The 15,081-nt window shown below is 42.6% G+C and overlaps 1 protein-coding gene across 2 annotated transcripts in view; it reads right to left on the bottom strand.

Moving 5' to 3' along the window:
• Nucleotides 1-15,081, bottom strand: part of GNA14 (G protein subunit alpha 14) — a 192,345-nt gene that overhangs the window by 80,872 nt on the left and 96,392 nt on the right. For both annotated transcript variants that reach the window (XM_032306309.1, XM_032306311.1), the window contains exon 2: nucleotides 2,663-2,847. In XM_032306309.1, coding sequence (XP_032162200.1) covers nucleotides 2,663-2,847 — 185 coding nt within the window. The remainder of the gene's footprint in view (nucleotides 1-2,662; nucleotides 2,848-15,081) is intronic.

Here is a 15,081-nt window from a genome sequence, read left to right as displayed (position 1 = left end):
AGGCAGAGAGGCAGGCAGAGAGAGAGAGAGAGGAGGAGGAGGCAGGCTCCCTGCCGAGCAGAGAGCCCCGTTGTGAGGCTGGATCCCAGGACCCTGGGATCATGACCTGAACCGAAGGCAGAGGCTTAAACCACTGAGCCACCCAGGCGCCCCTACAGTCACTTCTAGAATCTCCCAATGGTTCAGTATGCACCTCTCACGTTGCTTGGCACCAGATATACTAAAGGTTAATTCTCCGACCCAACCCCATATACACACATTTTTCAGCATAACATTTTTGAAGGTTGAAGCAAGATACATTCCTTCATTTCTTCAAAAGTATAAGGAAATGGTGGTAAAGACATGAGGTTGCAGACATAATAGAAAGGTAAGTCAAAAATTAGGTACATGCAATGTCCCCATGTAATTCAGTCACTGAATAAAAAACTTAGATTCACTACTTTAAAACTCTTTGTAGACCATATATAAAATACAGATGAATACAGTTGCTACAAGTTCATGAGAAAGTTGTCATTGGGGTCCACACTAAAGCCCATGCAATGCTGATATTTTAGCAAATACAATTTTATATGGTATATTCTGTCTCAGATGAGTCTCTTGTGGGTCTACTAAAAAGAATTTAGAATATGTAAATTCTTTTTAGTAGACCCACAAGAGACTCATCTGAGACAGAATTTTCCTATTTATCATAAGGTCTTGTTGTATCATGGTATCAATTATTTTATTTTATTTTTTTAAAAGATTTTATTTATTTATTTGACAGAGAGAGATCACAAGTAGGCAGAGAGTTAGGCAGAGAGAGAAGGGGAAGCAGGCTCCCTGCTGAGCAGAGAGCCCACTGTGGGGCTCGATCCCAGGACACTGAGATCATGACCTGAGCCGAAGGCAGCGGCTTAATCCACTGAGCCACCCAGGCGCCCCGGTATCAATTATTTTAAATGAACTATTCCTAGAGATACCACCTCACACCAGTCAGAATGGCTAAAATTAACAAGTCAGGAAATGACAGATGCTGGTAAAGATGCGGAGAATGGGGATCCCTCCTACACTGTTGGTGGGAATGCAAACTGGTGCAGCCACTTGGAAAACAGTATGGAGGTTCCTCAAAAAGTTGAAAAGAGAGCTACCCTATGACCCAGCAATCAAACTGTTGGGTATTTACCCTAAAGATAAAAATATAGTGATCTGAAGGGGCACGTACACCTGAATGTTTATAGCAGCAATGTCCACCATAGCCAAACTATGGAAAGAGCCTAGATGTCCATCAACAGATGAATGGATAAAGAAGATGTGGTATATATATACAATGCAATACTATGCAGTCATCAAAAGAAATTAAATCTTGCCATTTGCAATGATGTGGATGGAACTAGAAGGTGTTATGCTGAGCGAAATAAGTCAATCAGACAAAGACAATTATCATACGATCTCCCTGATATGAAGAATTTGAGAGGCAACATGGACGGTTTGGGGGACAGGGAAGGAAAAAGTGAAACAAGATGGGATCAGGAGGGAGACAAGCCATAAGAGACTCTTAATCTCACAAAACAAACTGAGGGTTGCTGGGAGGAGGGGGGTAGGGAGAGGGTGGCTGGGTTATGGACATTGCGGAGGGTATGTGCTATGGTGAGTGCTGTGAAGTGTGTAGCCTGGCAATTCACAGACCTGTACCCCTGGGGCTAATAATACATTGTATGTTAATAAAAAATTAAAAATAAAAAAAAATAAAGAAAAAATAAAAAACAAAACAAAAAAAACTATTCCTGGTCTAGATTTTAAATGAACTCAGTATTTTCCAATGGATTTGCCTTCCAATATACCATATAAAATTGTATTTGCCTCCTCCTCCCACACTCTTGTTTCATTATTTTCTCATGTTTTGAAACAAAATTGTATTTTTTAAAAGATTTTACTTATTTACTTGAGAGAGAGCAAGCAAGAGAGAGAGAGAGCACAAGGTGGCAGGGGTGGGGCAGAGGGAAAGGGAAAAGCAGGCTCCCCACTGCGCAGAGAGCCCATGCAGGACTTGATCCCAGGACCCCAAGATCATGACCTGAGCCAAAGGCAGACTCTTAACATACTGAACCACCCAGGTGCCCCTGAAACATAACTGTATTTTAAATAACCAGTAGCGACAGCAAAGTAAATACCAACTTGATACTAGTGCTTTATGAGAGTCTGGTGCCAGTTGAGACATAAGCATCACATTTCTAAACCATCATTTAGCTCCAAAAATAAAGAAAGAAAACCCCACCGACAGCTCTGAGTGGTGTGCAGGGCATTTATGACACTATTTCCTAAGACTGGGCATTCTGGAAAAGCCCAAGATCTCTACTGCGCCAATGGAGAAATTCACAGGGTATCTTAGCTTTACGAGTAAATGTATATGTCTTCCTTCTCTCAGTACCTGAAAAAAGGACTAAATGGATGCGTTTCTGGAAGCCAGTGCACTAGGGACCACCACAATACCCTCATGACGGAACTCCAGCAGAAGACAGACCGCAGAGCTGAAGTTCACCACGCTCTTCTGGAGCTGAAGCTCCATGGGGTTCTAGGTTTCTGACCAAAGCACCCTGACCATCCTTCCGTCCACACCCACCTGCTATCTAGAGAAGGAAAGCATGCACCCGCAAGCAGGGCCAATGCCCCTGAGGCACTTTACCTTGTTCTGCTCACACACGTAGTGTATCCTCAGAGTGTCCATGGCTCTGATCATGGCTTGCATGGCGGTGAATATGTTTTGGTAAACCAGCTTCGTGAACCCCTTTCTATCTTCATCGCTGTAACCGGACCCATGGATGATTCTCATTTGCTTGATAAAGGTGCTTTTGCCACTTTCACCAGTTCCTGGTAAGACAACACAAGGGGGAAAACACAGTCAGTGGTTTTTGAAAGGAGCACGCTGAGAAAGAAAGACCCTCCTGGCCATGTTGGTCTATATTATGAAGAATAGGTTGATTGGGTGAACATGAACTTGGAAAGGGCCTGCCAGTAGTACAGTAGTAGTATCCTAGACACCAGGCAGAGGGGTCCCTATCTTCTACCCTATCTTCTACCCTGTGCATCTCTCACTCTCCTTCTCTTACTCTAACACACACACACGCACACACACACACACACAATTTACTACAGGTTCATGAGTGTCTCCGTGCCTTGGAGTAATTCTAACCATCATCTCTTGTAACTAACACCATCTTGGCCCCAGGGAACTGCTTCCCCACATCCCTTGTCCCGAGCTCCTTCTGACAATAGGCAACTATGTCCAAATGTTTGAGGGTTTCATCACTTGCCAGTACAGCAGTGGCGGTGATGGAGCCTGCCTCAGAGCTCGGGGAGCATTTGAGCAAGAGGACAGAAGTCTGATTCACCTGCCCATTCCCATCTTTCGGATACATGAACACAACTGACCCTTGCACAGTCAATCACCATCCCCAGTTTTGCCAACTGTCTGTATTCTTGTTCCTCCTCTCATTTCACTTTGTAGTTCAGGAGCAACTCCAAAGTCACAGTCCCTGCACATGGCACCTGAGGAACAGTTTATGCATCAAACCATCCCTACTACTCTAAATTGGTAGGGATGTCCAGATATGACGTGTGAAATATGATGCCAGGACTTCATGTTAATATCAGACCGAACTATTGCATGAAAAGACAATGAGAGTTGTAGTTTAATGAAAGAGATTGATATGATGCAACTGAAATATTTTCTAACATTTTCTGTGATAATTTACTGTACCTAAAATGAATATAATGTTACATGTCAATTATATCTCAATAAAAAAGATAATTTATTGTACGAGATCCCATTACCATGTTTGCTTTCTCACTCCTCCTCCAAACTCACAACCACAAGTTATGTTCTATTTGGGGTCCATTTTCAAATCTCAATATTGCTTTAAGGATTCTGTAACAATTCAGGTTGGTGTGCCCCAAGCAGGGGCACATTCCAGATTGAAATTAATGAGAACCTATCTCACAACTAAAGTGATTTGAGATGAATTCTAGCTTTGAATAGATGAGTTGTACGATAGTCAATATATTTAAAAAAGCTATTGCAAAAAAGCTGTCTCAGTATTTCTGTAAAAAGAACACAACTTACATGAATATCTTAATTAAAATATACTTGTTGATTTTTCCATAAAGGCAGCAAAAAATTGTTAAATAGAAAATGGTTAATTAAAAAATCTTTACTATTCACCCATATCTCATTGACCCAACAGAATACCCAGACAGTGCAATGATAGATAAGTTCAATAATCTTTGATACTTCGCTAACCCTGAGTCACATAAAAAACATAGTTGTACACATCTTTTTTGACATTTTAGTTATGAAGACATGTTCATCATGGTAAGAGGATAGAACATATTGATAGCAGTTCGTTAGCTTGATTATAATCTGTAACCATCTGGACTTACAGGATGTGGGTCTCTGTGTGGACTCTTACAGGGGCCTTGTGAACATCAGGATATAGGACCTATCACCAGAGCCCTGAGAAGCACTTAGGAGACTTGCTCAATTTCTCCACATGGATAGTTGAGATACACCTGTTTGAGTTTGATAAGAATTTTCCTTACAAGAAAAATGTTCCTTTAGATTAACCTTTTCAAAACAAAAACCTGCTTTTCTATCTCCCCAACCTCACTCAGAAACCTGAACAGTTACCCTCCCAGCCTGCTCAGGAAGAAAGACAAACCTCCTCACTATGGCCACCACAGCTGTGCGGTCTGCCCCCTGGGTCTTCACCGGCCTCCTCTCACACAGGCTTCCTTCCACCCTCTGCTTTCTGGCACACTGGCTTCTTGCAGATCTTCCCTTCTCACCGCTTTGACTCATGCTCTACATGTTCCTGGAATGGTCTTCCTTTGTCCCACTTGCCTTGGCTCTTGGCCTGGCCTCCCTAATGAAGTGAGGTTCCCTGACTGTAAGTTCTCATGGTACCAGTTGTAGCACATGTGCTGGCTGCTCTCTTGCCCATTAAAATCATTCTCCATTTGGGACACCTGGGTGGCTCAGTTGGTTGGACAACTGCCTTCGGCTCAGGTCATGATCTCGGAGTCCCGGGATCGAGTCCCGCATCGGGCTCCCAGCTCCACGGGGAGTCTGCTTCTCTCTCTGCCCTTCTCCTCACTCATGCTCTCTCTCCCTGTCTCTCTCTCAAATAAATAAATAAAATTAAAAAAAAAAAAATCATTCTCCATTTGACACGCATCTTCCCTGCCAGCCCCTGAGCTCCATAATGGGAGAGGGCGGCCATGTTTGTTTTTACTCACACCGTCTTCCCTTTGCCAGGATAATGTCTGACAATGGGCACATGCTTAATAAGCTTTTAAATTACTTTAAATTGTGGTAAAATAGACATATGATTTACCATCTTCATCATTTTTAAGTGTTCAGATCCTAAGTGTTAGTACATTATAGAGATTATACATTGTATAATCTCCAGAATTCTTCCTCTTGCACATGCATTAAACAACTCCCCCTGACTCCCTGCTCCAGCTCCTGGGACCACCATTCTACTTCCTGTCTCTCTGCATGTGACTACTCTAGATACCTCATAAAAGCAGGATCACATCAGTATCTGTCTTATTTCATTTAGCATAATGTCCTCAAGGTTTGTTCAAGATGTTGCATGTGACTAGATTTCCTTTCTCTTAAAGACCTGAATAATATAGCAGTATATTTTAAGTATATAATAGTAATTAAGAATATACCCAATCTCAATTACCTGGATACTACAGGTATGGGCCACAGGGTAGGTTATCCTCTCTCAATCTGAGCTCTGTGAGTGGCATGACTTCAACCACAGCAGGAACCACCACAAAAAGTGGCCAAGCAGGAGCCTTACCCTGATTCTCTGTGACCCTTTCTGGGTCATTCCTCTTTCCCAATATTGACAACTATTTGGATAGTCACTGTGTGGCTGCTATATTATACAAGCGAAGTCCTATCTTCTCGCAACCAGCCTGCAAGGTTTGTACTGTCACCTTTGTTTTACAGATAAAAACAAACAAACAAACCAACCTTGGGCTCACCAGGTCAATTTCCATTGACAGATGAATGGATAAAGATGATGTGATACACACACACACACACACACACACACATGAATATTACTCAGGCATCAAAAAGAATGAAATCTTGCCATTTGCAATGATGTGGATGGAAGTAGAAGGTATTATGCCAAGCAAAATAAGAGAAAGACAAATACCATATTCCACATCAATGTTTCTTAAGGAATTTAAGAAACAAAACAGATGAACACAGGGGAAGGGAAGAAAAAATAAAATAAGATGAAAATTGAGAGGGAGGCAAACCATAAGAGATGTCTAACTCTAGGAAACAAATTGAAGGCTGCTGGAAGGGAGGTAGGTGGGGGCAAGGGCTCACTGGGGGGTGGACATTAAGGAGGACACTTGATGTAATGACACTGGGTGTTATATGCAACTGATCAATCACTAAATTCTACCTCTGAAGCTAAAAAAAGGAAGGAAGGAAGGAAGGAGGAGAGAAGGAAGGAGAGGAGAGAGAAAAGGAGAGAAAGAAAGGAAGAAAAAATCAAAGAAAAAGAAAAGGAAACTTTGGGCTCCGATTAGTTAAGTGGTCTCTGCAAAACCATACCATTAGCAAGAGAAAGACAGGGCTTTATTCGATCAGACTAATGACAGACTCTTGTCAGGGAAAAAAGTCAGGGTCATGATCAATACGACTCAGCTCTACTGGTCTAAGGAAGACAACTGTGAGGTTCACAGCCACACACTGAACCCAAGCCCCAACAGAGCCGCCATCTTGCAAACACACGCTGCCAGGCTCAAGGAAGAACCTTCAGGCAAGTGAATGTTCTCACAAGCAGCCTCATTGCTACCTCACTTCACCTCCGGAGGCAGAAAAAGTGGGTGCTGTCTTCGTATGTCAGAGATGGGGGAACTGGCCGTGAGTCAGCAAACAAGGCAAGGTTGGGGCCAATGGAGAGCTTGGGGCTAGAAGACAAGCTGCTGATGCCACAGCCTTCAGGTTCACCAAAAGCATCATCTCCCCTGAAGGAACTGTTTTCCCTTCCATCCCCTCAACAGTCAGGCCAGGCCCCTTAGAGCTCTCTAAGCCCATGGGACACCCCGGTGCCATCCCATCATTTCTTGTTTGCAGATCTCTCACTGCTGAGTCCAGCAAGGGTAAAGCTTGAGAGTCACACATTTGCGTACCATGAATACTGCCTGTGACATAGTTAGCTGGCCATCAACGGAGGGCGAAATGCAGATATGAACGGAACAAATATGAGAAACCAGTTTCTTTTAGAGGTCTTCTATCATGGTCAATCACATAAATACAAAATATGAATTGTCTAGAGGACTGCAGTGACGTCAGGTGCCCCCGAAGCTACCATTTCATGACAGCTCTTGGCTGCCCAAATCACATGCAATAATGTGAGGACCTATGGGGCCTGTATACTGGCTAAACTTGGTCCCAAGTCCCAGATTACATTTCATCTCTGCTCTTATAGGATCCTGGGGTCCCTGAATCTCCTTTTGTCTACAACGCTGCCATGCATTCTTCTGTTCCATGCCAGCAGGGTTGACCTATGGTCCAGTGCTCCCTTATCCCAAGCAAATACTAATCCTTCTGCATTTTTAGACACCATGAAGCTGACGTCAAAGGAGAGATTATGTAACTATCTCGAGACAAGCTGTGATTTTGGCCCTGAGACCAGAAAGATGACTCAAGACTCAGCCCAAAGTTCTACCAAGGTAGAGAACCTTTTTAGTTATAAAAGACATTCACCTACAAGAGCTTAAAGCCAACCCCATCACCAGCCTCAAACACAGAAACAGTTTTTAAAAGTCACTGATTTTTCCTTTTGGACAGGGAACATTTCAAAAAGAAAATGTTAAAAATGATTTTAAATGTTCATTTTAAAAAGATATAAACTTATGTGATACATACCAGGATTTTTAAATACCAGGATTTTTAAATATTCTTCAATTCTATATTGTGGTTATTTGGAAAATTAGAAACCAAACACGGAGCAAGAAAGGCCAGGTTAAAGGCAAAAAGAGAGGCTGAAAGACATGCTCCACTGGCGGCTGAGGTCCAGAGAACAGAGTCTCAGGGTGGCAGGTGCACAGCCTCTCACATAAGCCACAACCCAACCCAGTTAGAACCTTCTTTGTCCAAAAGGGAAACTGAAAATTAGAGAGATTACGCCATTTATTTAATCTTTGCCCAAGGTCGCTCAGCTTGGAAGTGTTGGGTCTTGGGTCTAAATTCAGGTCTGTGTTGGTATGTGTCCTTCCCATGATAACACCGTGTGCTAGTTTTACACTGAGCATTTCTCCAAATAAATGGTCAAGTCCTCCCCTTTTATCATTTTAAGCACAGTCTTGGTCTGATACTGACACTGCCACACTCGGGGCTTTATCTCGAATCCTTCAGAGCTCTGTTCTACGTGAGATGTTTCCAGCAGCAGATGAGGGCCACAGAGGGGAGAGAAGTGGGGGGTCTCTGTGACAGCTGGGACTGGGGCCAACCAGAGGAACCAAGAACCAAGGAACCAAGAAACTCAAGCCAAGGATCTGAGCTGACCTTCCTCATTTGTTCTCAGCAGAAACTCAACACTCATACACGGAGGGCAACTGTTCGTTCTGTTCAAGAAAAAGATCTAAAGGATATGATTTTTAGAATGAAAATTATTGGTGACCGGAGGACTAGGTGACGCAGCTTTTACCTCCCATTTCATCGTGTTTTAGAAGGTGTGGTTTGGGTCCGAAGCTTTGTTTCTTGTGTCTTTATGAGGACTTTCTCTGGGGTTCCCCCACAAAACCACCATGTTACAGCAGACAGTGAGGACAACAGGAACCCTCCCCTGAGTGCAGCTTTTTATTTTACAGGGAGGGGGAAAGCCTTCAGTTGGAAGGTGAACTTTGGTGTCGGGCTACCAAGGGATCCGATGGGAAGTGACAAGGGAGCGTGGAAGAGGGGCAGAGGTGGGGGGAGCGGAGAACACCACAGGTTGGAAGGATTCTCACTCCTGGACCCAACGCTGTTAAAACACCAGATGGGTAAAGGAATAAACCTAAACTAATTCCATTTCTAGATTCTGTTGCAAATATTAATAAAGGAAATGGCTCTTTTCCCCATTTAGTTTTTACTTCAGTGTTTTCATATTTAGAGGAAAAAAAAAAAACCAACCAACCATGGTTATAAGTACTTTAAAACTTGCATTATGTTTGAGGTCGCCATCATCCTACTGTAAGTGTCCTCTGTAATGAAATCAGCGGATAATGTCTCAGTAAGGTCCTGTGGCCAGTAACAGAATCCCCCCAGAGGTTCCAGGACCCATTCTCTTGTTCTCTGGCTTAAACTGCGCCTCCAGTAAGGCTCACATACTCCCCTGAGTCTCTCACTGTTAAGCTCTGCCTGGGCTCTCTGCCTTTCCCCAGCCCTTTAAATAGGAGTTATTTCCTTTCCCAGAATAGCCACTCCGAGTGGTTAAACTGAACACACAGAGCTTGCTACTGTAGCATGCTTGGCACACACCATATGCGTTTATTCTATTTCACATAATTTACGTTCTATTTCAAGTTAAAACTCACCCCATAGGCTTTTTGCTTTCTGTGGGTGAGGCAAGATGTACCTTTGACCTTGCGGGGCTGCAGGCTATCCTACAAGACCCCTGCTGCTGGCATGTACTTCATCACAATCTCCCCAAAGCCCATCATCTGCATACCCATCTTGTGATTTTTTTTTTTTTACCCATACTCATATACCACCTATATGATTTTTTATTATTTAGAAGAAATTTTTACTCAGATAAGTTTGTTATGAAAGGAAACATGAATATTGTAAGTGAAAAGCCAGTGCCATTTGCCATTAAAATTAAATTATAACTATATTATAATTATATTATAATTAAAAGTATTATAACAAAGTAAGCCTACAGCAATATTCCAACTAAAAAAATCCTGCCTAGCAGTGATCCAGGTATCACATTTTGGTAAATGATACACACAAACTATTATCTTCTTTATATGAAATTTGCTCTTTTACTTAAAGGAACCTCCCCCTCTTTTCCCTCTAGAGACGTCTAGAATCCTACCCATGAACCTCATCCAAATGCAAAAACAAAAACAACCCCCCACACACACACCAAAAAAAAAAACCCCGAGGGTTAAAACTCATGTTACTGAAAAGGGGCCAACAAAATGCCTCAGCACTAAAATTCTAAACTCTGAGATTTGAGTAAGCAATGTGAGACTCAACTTTCAGCTTAATTTTAAATACAGAAAAGCTCATGGGGAAAAGAGAAAAAAAGTTGCTTTTTAGGAGCCAAGAGGGAACAGAGGCCAAAGCAAAATAAATCCTTTGCAAGTGAAGACCAAGGACATCTGAACAGTAAGCCAATTGTTCTGGAGTACACCTACAATCTTTTGTAAAGACAGCCTCCCCAGGAGCCAAAGCAAGGAGCTGATAAAGCCTCCTTAGATGGGCAGAGCCGTCTCCAATATTCTGGGATGTTTTCTGAAACCATCTGTGAGAAGCCATTGTTTTTTAGCTCAGCTTTACAGAAGATAAAAACAGAACAAAATAGAAATCAAAACATTTGAATGGAGACACAATTCTGGAGGTTGGTATGAGACCTACAGGCAGACGAGGGTGTGGGCCTACAGAGGTGATGGGCAGGTGGGCTCTGTAGGGCCTTACTGCCCTTCTTTCTCTACTGTCTCTGGAGCCTTAAACACAGCACGCAGTAGGAACCCAAGGAACCCATATTTATAAAGGGTTATCTGTTGACTAAGACAAATAGGATGATCATGATTTTCAAAAAGCAGTAAGAAGTAGTTTGGTCTGGCTAAGAGAAGGTTCAGGACCTGGATGGGTCTGTTGAGTAGACAAAGCCCCCCCCCCCCCACCAAAGGAGCAGATGCCCTGCAGCTTGCCCTTCTTGGTGAGGATACCAGGGACCTGGAGCCAGCCAGGCAGGGAGGCTTAGGTTCTGTAGCATGGTTTTCTGGTAGTGGAATAGATAAGTTACAAAATTCTATACATAAAGTTGCTAGGCAGGAGCAGCAAGGAGGGCTGCCCAGGGAGTGTCTCAACTTGGGGCTTTCTGGCTCCGATAACTCACAGCTGACCTTGGGAAGCAGCCACCCCAATAGTAGGAGTTTCTGCACCTGTGAGTGTTACAGCCCTGGTGCTTGTTGTTCTCAAGATACCGATGGATGACCGCATCTGGCTGACACTGGGGAACATTCCAAAGGATTTCTCACTGTGACACTGTAATGAATGTTTGTGTTCCACCAAAATTCATCTGTTGAAAATCTCATGCCCATGGTGATGGTCTTAAAGGGGCCTTTGGGAGGTGATTAGGTCATGAGGATAGAGCCCTCATGAATGGGATTCATGCCTTCATCAGAGACCCCAGAGAGCTCCCTCACCCCTTCCACCATGTGAGGACATAAGAAGTCTGGAACCTTGAACTGAGTGCTCACCAGAATCAGACCATGAGGACACCCTGATCTCTGACTTCTTGCAGGAACCTAGGAATATCCATTTTAACCACAACTCAAGGGATTTTAACACACCCAGGCCACAAACACTTCGGAAAGCACTTTTCCAGGACCTTTGCGAAGGCGCCATCCACTAACACGATCTACCTGGGACAGGAATGCTCAAGATTTTATATCCTATTTGATTTACTTGGTGGATTTTTATACCAAACTGCAATTTAATTTCTGCATAAATAAAATATCCCCCACGGGAGCTCTGTTTTTCAATATCTAGAGGGAAAACATTTTTAGCATGCCATAAAGATGCACTTATTCAGGTCAATCCTGTCTCCTTCTGCCCAGCCCCCATGTCACCATCACAACCATGTCACCTTCTCCAGCTTCTGTACTTGCAAACAGAGGAGGTGCTAGTTTTCACCATAAAAGGAGAAGCAGCAATGTTCCACGAATGTTTCCTTTTAGTTGGAAACAACTAAAGACAGGGTTCATGGCCACTCTCTTGACAGAAGAGGGGAATACAGGGCTTTTGAAACAAAAAGGGGAAGCTGCAAGAAATTAAGTGAGGAGGTTCAGTAAATAATTTGAGATTTAAGAAGGTGACAATGAAATAATGGGGGAATTCAAAGATGCCCTGTATTATATAGTCTTTCTGTTTCATATTAACCTGCAAAATCACCTTTATTGACTCACCAAGAAGAGCAGGATTCCTAACAATTCCAATGGCAGTTCCTGCCATTTTCCATCATCTTTGATCCTCATTTGGTTGAAGAAGGTATTTAAGTTCAAACATGACTTCGGAGTTCTTATATCAAGGCAAAGCCAAAAGCATTCTAACAATGTTAAACACAAAGAATTTCTGAGTAATCGTTTTTCTGATTTTCAAAAAACCATGTACTTCTCACAGTTGTCATAAGTGTATTTCAAAGTTCAAGAAAATGGGACAAGGCTAATTTTTACACTAAATTGAGTTATTTACCTACACGACCAAATTTCTCTAATTTGTTCTAAATGTGGTATTCTGGGCGCCTGGGTGGCTTAGTCATTAGGCGTCTGCCTTTGACATACAAATGGCTAACAGACACATGAAAAAATGTTCATCATCATTAGCCATCAGGGAAGTTCAAATCAAAACCACATTGAGATACCACCTTACACCAGTTAGAACGGCCAAAATCAACAAGACAGTAAACAACGTGCGCTGGAGAGGATGTGGAGAAAGGGGAACCCTCTTACACGGCTGGTGGGAATGCCAGTTGGTGCAGCCACTTTGGAAAACATTGTGGAGATTCCTCAAGAAATTAAAAATAGAACTTCCCTATGACCCTGCAATTGAACTACTGAGTATTTACTCCGAAGATACAGATGTAGTGAAAAGAAGGGCCATATGTACCCCAATGTTCATAGCAGCAATGGCCACAGTCGCCAAACTGTGGAAAGAGCCAAGATGTCCTTCAACAGATGAAAGGATAAAGAAGATATGGCCCATATATACAGTGGAATATCATGTCTCCATCAGAAAGGATGAATACCAACTTTTGTATCAACATGGACGGGACTGGAAGAGATTATGCTGAGTGAGGTAAGTCAAGCAGAGAGAGTCAATTATCGTAAGGTTTCACTTCCTTGTGAAGCATAAGGAATAAAATAGAGGACATGAGGAGATGGAGGGGAGAAGTGAGTTGGGGGAAACCAGAGGGGGAGACGAACCATGAGAGACTGTGGACTCTAAGAAACAAACAGGATTTTGGAGGGGAAGGGGTGGTGAGTTGGGTGAGCCTGGTGGTAGGTATTAAGGAGAGCACATATTCCATGGAGCACTCGGTGTGGTGCACAAACAATGAATTTTGGAACACTGGAAAAAAGAAAAAGCATCTGCCTTCGGTTCAGGTCATGATCCCAGAGTCCTGGGATCGAGCCCCGCATTGGGCTCTCTGCTCATCGGGAAGCCTGCTTCTCCCTCTCCCACTTCCCCAGCCTGAATACCCTCTTGCTGTCTGTCAAATAAATAAATAAAATCTTTTTTAAAAAATGGTATTCTTAAAAAATGCGATAAAATTTGTTTGCCTTGGTATTAACTGCTTTATGTCAGGAAACAGCTGTCACTGATTACGTCATTGATCTCTTATAGGTAGTCCCATGATTCAGAGGTCTTCATTACTTACAAACATTATTACTGACCCTTCCATAAAGACTTCCACAATTTCATTCATTCTGTGGTAACAGGTCATCTGTAACACATTACACAGAATCCAGAAAAGTAACAGTTTACAGAAGTAACAGTATATACAGAAGCTTAAGAATCAAATGCTTGTTAGTGACAAAATTCTCTTTTGGCAAAGGCCCTAAACACCAATTTTTTTTTCTCTAAAAATGGAAAGCTATTCAAATAAACTCTATGGCTGACAGGTGAAATATCAGAAATTTAATTAGAAGTACAACTCATCTCACTTGGAAAGGAGGTCACGAGATTGCTTTCTGCTCTATGATTCTGACTCTTCATCGGTTTCCTTCCCAAAAAGATAAACTATAAGCAACTTCATAAATAGTTTGAGAGTCTTCTACTGTTCACCACTCCTCTTGAAAAGTAACATTTTCCCCCTATTCTTACAGAAACATTCACCAAGAAGTCATAACACCAGGGCACAGATAAGACTTTGGCCTCTCAACTTTTGAAAGAACGAGAGGAGTAATTTTTTTTTTCCTTTTTCAAGTTTTTATTTCAATTCCAATTAATTAACATACAGTGTAGTGCTATTTTCATGTGTAGAATTTAGTGATTAGACACTTTTTTTTTTTTTTTAAGTAGGCTCCATGCCCAGGGTGTAACCCAATACAGGGTTTGGACTCACCACACTGAGATCAAGACTTGAGCTGAGATCAAGAGCCAGAGGTGTAACTGACTGAGCCATCCATGTGCCCCTGATTCAACACTTCTATACAATACCCAATGCCTGGGGTGCCTGGGAGGCTCAGTCAGTTAAACGTCTGCCTTGGGCTGAGGTCATGATCCCAGAGTCCTGGGATTGAGCCTCGCATCAGGTTCCCTGCTGGGCGGGAAGCCTGCTTCTCTCTCTCCCACTTCTCCTGCTTGTGTTCCCTTTCTCACTGTGTCTCTCTCTGTTAAATAAATAAATAAAATCTTTAAAAAAAAAATAACAATACCCAGTGCCCATCACAAGTGCTCTCCCGAATCCCCACGACCAAGTGAACCCACCCTCCCACTAGGAAGTATCAATCTGTTCTCCACGATTAACAATCTGTTTCTGGTTTGCCTTTTTTCCCCTACTCCACGTTCATGTTTGGTTTCTTAAATTCCACTTGTGAGTGAAATCATATAATATTTGTCTATGAGGAATGACTGAACACTCAAACAGCTAACACTACCTTGAGACTCCAGTGAAAACTTGTTCTTGCACAAGTCACCATCATCTAAAATCAAACTTTTGCGCATACTGAGAAAGAGGGGAAGGAGCACAGCAAAGACAAAAATTACTTAGAAGAATGAAAAGAGAATGGATTTAAAAGAGAATGGATTTAGGGGCGCCTGGGTGGCTCAGTGGGTTAAGGCCTCTGCCTTCG

Source organism: Mustela erminea, chromosome 12 (genome assembly GCF_009829155.1).
Source record: "Mustela erminea isolate mMusErm1 chromosome 12, mMusErm1.Pri, whole genome shotgun sequence".
Lineage (NCBI taxonomy): Eukaryota > Metazoa > Chordata > Mammalia > Carnivora > Mustelidae > Mustela > Mustela erminea.
Note: the sequence above shows the minus strand (reverse complement) of the source record. Positions and strands in the feature narration are given on the sequence as shown.